Source organism: Triticum dicoccoides, chromosome 7A (genome assembly GCF_002162155.2).
Source record: "Triticum dicoccoides isolate Atlit2015 ecotype Zavitan chromosome 7A, WEW_v2.0, whole genome shotgun sequence".
Lineage (NCBI taxonomy): Eukaryota > Viridiplantae > Streptophyta > Magnoliopsida > Poales > Poaceae > Triticum > Triticum dicoccoides.
Window position 1 is genome coordinate 679,683,164 of NC_041392.1, and position 5,801 is coordinate 679,688,964.

General features: G+C 49.2%; 1 protein-coding gene across 1 annotated transcript; it reads right to left on the reverse strand.

Annotated features, from left to right (window-relative positions):
- Positions 1 to 1,283: 1,283 nt before the first annotated feature.
- LOC119333885 (peroxidase 70-like) lies at positions 1,284 to 2,733 on the reverse strand. Its single transcript, XM_037606614.1, has 3 exons — positions 2,486 to 2,733; positions 2,182 to 2,373; positions 1,284 to 2,078 (listed from the first exon to the last, which is right to left on the reverse strand). The coding sequence occupies exons 1-3, from the start codon at positions 2,687 to 2,689 to the stop codon at positions 1,518 to 1,520; spliced, it is 957 nt and encodes a 318-aa protein (XP_037462511.1). The 5' UTR covers positions 2,690 to 2,733; the 3' UTR covers positions 1,284 to 1,517.
- Between the last annotated feature and the right edge of the window lie 3,068 nt (positions 2,734 to 5,801).

The following is a 5,801-nucleotide window of genomic DNA, read 5'->3' on the forward strand; positions in this document are numbered from 1 at the left end:
CCGGCGCCGGCGCCGGCCGGGCTTCGCCCGGGCGCGCCCTATGGCTGCGGCAGGAGGGGGGAGAGGGGAGGGGAAGTGGAGAGGCGCCGGCGGGTAGGGTTCCTCCTCTGCCGCCCGTGGGGGCGCCAGAGGAGGGGAGTGGTCGTCTGGTTTGAGGCTAAGATTCGCACAATGTTACTCCATATTACCCCACACTACTATTAAGATTCTACCTATAAGGTTTCTCCTAGTAGTGTTTGTTTGCGCTAGACTTTATGTATGACCCCGTTCTACACATGGTGATCTAGGTGAAATTCTCAATATTTTTGCCCAGACCACGACAAGGTAACGCAATAAGTTATTATATAGTGTATCCTAAGAAAAACAAGTTACTACATTTGCTACAGAAATACACTTCATATAACCAGTATTGTTTTTTTTTCTCGGTTTTGTCGCAAATACACATTTGAGAGTTGCCTGATCTCCATGATAGTAGTGCAGAGACCGGCAACTTACATGACAATGAAGCACAGACAAAGGCAACAATCATCTAAACCTGAACCAGACGGCTCTTATTCTGGAAAGTGGCGGCGATGGCGGACATGCAGAGGAAAATGTGGAAGGTAGGGTTTTGCTGCCGTCAGTCGACGTAAATAGCTGGGCTAGACACTACGTGACCCGCCAGAGCAGCGCCATGCGGCGGCACCGGTCCGATGGAGGAGACGAGTTTCGGACCGTCGGGTTTCCTGGCGTTTTCACGTGGGACCCCGTCGTCAGTCCGACGTGGCGGACGCATCTGAGCACCCCCATATCCGCCTCATATTTAAGTTAGATATGAGAGGTACTGGTCAGCCTGGCGTTTGAGTCCCGTTTAAGGGGGGCATCTGGATCGAAAAATCGTGACCGGTCAGTGACCGGACGGACCGCCTGAGCGTTTGAGGCCGGTTTGAGGCGCCTGGCTGTAGATGCTCTAAACGCTCTTATAGCTCTTTACCGAGTATATCCTAAAGAAACAAGTTACTACATTTGCTAGAGAAACGCACTTCATATGACCAGTATTCTTCTTTTCTGTCAGTATTTAAGTTAGATATGAGAGGTACTGGTCAGCCTGGCGTTTGAGTCCCGTTTGAGGGGGGCATCTGGATCGAAAAATCGTGACCGGTCAGTGACCGGACGGACCGCCTGAGCGTTTGAGGCCGGTTTGAGGCGCCTGGCTGTAGATGCTCTAAACGCTCTTATAGCTCTTTACCGAGTATATCCTAAAGAAACAAGTTACTACATTTGCTAGAGAAACGCACTTCATATGACCAGTATTCTTCTTTTCTGTCAGTTTTGTCTCAAATGCACATTCGAGAATTGCCAATTTGCCATCATATTAGTACTGATGAATCACGGACAAAGGCAACAATCATCTAAACCTGAACAAACGGCTCTTATTCTGCCATGCATGCATGCTGGTTGGTTACCTTCGTAGCCAACCAAACTTGAGACATCTCCGTCACCACGTAGCATAATCAATTGATCATTTCGACGATTGATCAACTGTTGACGACCCTGCAGTTGCGCCTGATCTGGCCGCTGGCCCCTGTGAGGGGGGCGATGTTGCCCATCTTGATCATGGCGGTCACGAAGTCGGCGGCGAAGAGCGCCGGGTTGGAGCCGTACTGGCGCACCAGCGCGTCCTGGGAGCCGCCGTTGAAGAGCTCCTGGTCCGAGTGTAGCAGGCCGCGCTGGGCGACCAGGTTGCGGTAGTAGGCGTTGTCGAAGACGAGCTGGGTCTGCGCATCGAACGGCGCCAGGTTGGCGTCGCCGGCAGGGGCCGCGGCGGGGCATGTCTGCCGGCGCAGCGCCGCGAAGGCCGGGTCGATGTTGGTGCCGTTGTAGATGTGGTCGCGGAAGAACTGGCACTGCGAGAAGCCGATGGTGTGCGCGCCGGAGAGCGCCGTGAGGTCGCGCGGGGTCAGCTGCTTCTTGTCGAACGCGCGGATGAGCTGGTCGAGGTTCAGCGTCGGCCCTGGGAGGTCGGCGTTCGCCTCCGCCAGGCTCGCCGTCGTCGAGTCCCGCCGGCCCAGCGGCACCGCCCAGCTCGGCCCGCCTAGCTGCAGGAACGACCGGTCCAAGTGTTGTCAGCATTAATTAAATATTCAGCCACTAGCATTTTGACGCTATGCATGCACGTGCAGTGTCCATTGTTGTATGTACCAGAAACGTGCCGTCGCGTGCGGCAAGGGCGACGATGTCGGCGCAGGAGACGACGCCGGGGCAGACAAGCTCCACGGTGGCCTTGATCCGGTCGATCACCTCGTAGCCGCGCACGGAGTTCACGTTCGGGAAGGCCGTCTTCTCGCCGACGAAGCTGCCCACATCATCCAGAAGAATGGATCCGTCACAGCCCTGACAAAAAATCCACCATTAACCCTGACCTTGTCCGTGAAAAAGGAACCCATCAATCGTAATCTAACTACGCTCGCTCCCTAGATAGCTAAATCGATCTACATATAGTTACTTGAACAAAGCAGTCATGGAAGTGGAGCCTGAGGAGGGAGGCGCCCATTCGGCGCTCGGCGAGGAGCGCGGCGATCATGGTGGCGCGCACGGTGAGCTCCAGCAGGGGGCAGCTCGTGGCGTAGAAGGACGGCGAGAGCTGCCCATATGCGGCGGAGGAGAGGAGGGAGAGGGCGAGCAAGAAATGCCATGTCCTGGAAGCCATGGCCGATATGCTAAGCTCACAAATTGATCTAGCTAAACTCAGTGTAGGATAGCTCAGTAGCTTGCTTAGCTGCCTATTTATAGTGGTCTGTATTGCATGAAATGCATGTAGGATGGTCAAAGTTAGGCCGCGAGGTCCTTCTCTGGTTGACAAAGCGCAACACAACTCTACGTAGATGCCAGAAACTGATCTATCATCACATAATGCCCACATGCCATGTCACTAGCAAGTGGCATTTCGTGTATATACGAATAATTATATAAGCAAGCTTTCGTGTGTGGTTATGGATCTTTCTGGGTAAAGATCACATTCAGCCAGCTAATTCCAATAATGTCTTCACATGCCCCATGCTCTTCATGAACTACTTTGTAATGTTATCTTAATTAATCTGATAAGATCAGAGTTATTATAATGTCTAGAGATGTATATTGTACATATTGATTTGGTGATGGGACATTGGAACGGAGAAGTATGTAACCCGTGATTTGTATACCTGTCAAGTCACGATAGCAGCAACTGCGGGCACACAAAGTAGGGTCCGCATAAGTCTGGTCACTAGGCATGCAAATTTGAAACCTTGAGGGTACCCCCCCTTTGACCCTCTTTAATTTAACTAAATGAACTAAATTATCAGATTCACTTCATTTTTGAAACTTCAGTTCATTTGGTTACACTAAGTAAGGTCGGTGGGTACCCAAAAGGTTCTAAATTTGCATCTTTATTGGTCACCATAGGAGTACATACATTATCCCCGTTGTGTAGAGCTCATAAACGTGTATGTTATCTGCTCTGATCCGTTAGTTTTGGTTTCCACGACTGCCCATGATGGCCATTAGAACATTTTGTTTTGACAGACATTTGGGCCCGAGGAGGCCGCGGAGTGGGCCGACTTGCTGGCAACCCTCCGTCAGTGCTTGCGGACTATCTAGACACCGTTTCTTGGTACTTTACCCCCTCGGGGATCTTCTTGGCCGGCCTGCGTACCATCTCTTTTGCCGTCGGGTGCCCCTTTCTCTGAACCCTTCCACTTTGGAAGGCGTCCATGCCAGTCAAGATCAAAATCTTTGTCTAGCAACTATTGCGGGATCGCCTCCCATCTGGGATGGAGGTGGTCAAACAACATGGCCCTAGAGATGGTATGTTCCCCCTCTGTGTTTGTTCCAGAGAGTGGAATACACATCTTTTCGCCTGCTCGGCGGAGAGGCTGCTTTTGAGCTTTGTCTGTGAGGCTCGGGGGTCCGACTGGGAGGCCCTAGACCTGGCTGGGTTCATCCAAACCCTTGCCAACCAAACCGGAAGGAGAGATGCCTCTTCTGGCTTGTGTTCGCGGCACTAGCTTGGACACTGTGGACAACGCGTAACAAGATGGTTATTCAGCTGGTGTTCCTTGCGCGAGCCTCTGATTCTATCTTCAAATTCCTTGCTTTCTTGCAACACTGGCACTTGTTTTCTCGGCAGTGGAATCGCGATGGCTTGGCTCCATGAAGGATGTGATGACTTCTACAACACGTCGTCTAGCTTCGCTGCAAACCTCCTGAGATGTTGGTCACTTGGTGATATCTTTTTCACCTTTTCTTTTTGGTTTTTTAATTGGGTGTATTTATGCCGATGCTTTCATTTCATAATGTAGTGCGTTCACGCTTTTTGAGATTTAACTTTGAAACAAATTTAACCAACATGGGCGACTGCGGCGGGAGCATGACAAATACCTTTGCATTTGTATTTGAAAGATGTTTTCAAAGGTATATTTTTCAGTAAAATGATTTATGTATTATTGATCTAATTTATGGTCAAAGTTGAATCTCGAAAAGCATGGGCTCACTACATTATGAAATGGAGAGAGTAATAGATTTTGATAATTCATTCCGAAAGAAAGAAAATTATGACACCCCACTGTGAGAAACAATTATTTGAAGACCTTCTCGTCCTCCTATATCAGTGTGAAAATGGATTTAAGCAACAAAGGTAAGTGGGTGACGGTTCATTTGAGGTACGTTAATCTTTCTATGAAAGATCGTGCTCTTTAGGAGCTTTCTTCCCCTGAGTATATTATAGATCAATATTGACGCGGGTTTTGTGGAGGGCACTAGATCAGCCAGCGTAAGAGTTGTTTTCAGGAATCATCTTGGTGATGTCATTTCTTCGTGGGACTTTATTGGGTCGTGTACCTGTGTGGATGGAGCGGAACTTTTGGCGTGCCTCGTTGGATTATACATCGGTATTTCTCTCCACAAAATCAACTATTTTCGAAACTGATTGCTCATTTATGGTATCTTTTCTGGCAAATGAAACGATGGACAGGTCCCCTCTCGTTGATCTCAAAAAGGAAGTGCTGAGTGTTTCAACGTTTATTAGTAATCTTATAAGATTATTATGATTAATCGGCAGGCCAATATGATAGCGCGTGAGATTGCTAAGTTTAGTTTTGATAATAGGCCTGATGGTGTGCTTTGTAAAAGCGTTCTGTCCTATGTGGTAAATTCTGTAATGAACGACTGTAAGAACCATTTAATTAATATATGGAAAGGGGTTTTCATTTTTTTAAACTCCTGTCCAAGTACATTTGCGCGCTAGAAATTTGCAGTCGTCCGAGATGCTAGAAAGTTGCATAGCACGCCTAACTCCCAACCGTATTGTATTGTTGCTTCCCTTCTCCATCACCCGTACGTCAACAATTAGGATCATGGCTTGTCGCTAGCAGCACGAACGCACCGCACCGGCCGGCCGATCAGAAGAAATTAAAGGGCATGCAGATGCAGGCTCGTCTCTTCTGAAAGATTACTAATAAACGGCATGCAGATCAGTGCTGGAGATGGTATGTTCCCCCTCTGTGTTTGTTCCGTGTGGCTTTACTCAGCAGTGGCACACACGTAGCTCTCGTTCCCAGCCGGAGACCGGCCGTGTCCGGTGGCTTGCTCCTTTTCTGTGTTCTGTTACGATCGATGGAGCTGAACGAATGTGAACTGCATTCTTTGTAGGGCCGAACTGATCGATCGATGCTGGGCTCCTGTGCTGCTGAACTTAAATATTGTTATTATCTGATGTGTACGTGTCCACATATCCAACAAACTTCCAATTTTACACGGTTGTCATTTGCGATGTGGCCTGCATG

Excerpts from the sequence above, each read along its gene's own strand:
- LOC119333885 (XM_037606614.1), bottom strand. The coding sequence starts at position 2,689 with ATGGCTTCCAGGACATGGCATTTCTTGCTCGCCCTCTCCCTCCTCTCC. Across the intron at positions 2,374-2,485 it reads TCCATGACTGCTTTGTTCAA|GGCTGTGACGGATCCATTCT; the intron begins GTAACTATATGT and ends ATTTTTTGTCAG. Across the intron at positions 2,079-2,181 it reads CACGCGACGGCACGTTTCTG|CTAGGCGGGCCGAGCTGGGC; the intron begins GTACATACAACA and ends TCGTTCCTGCAG.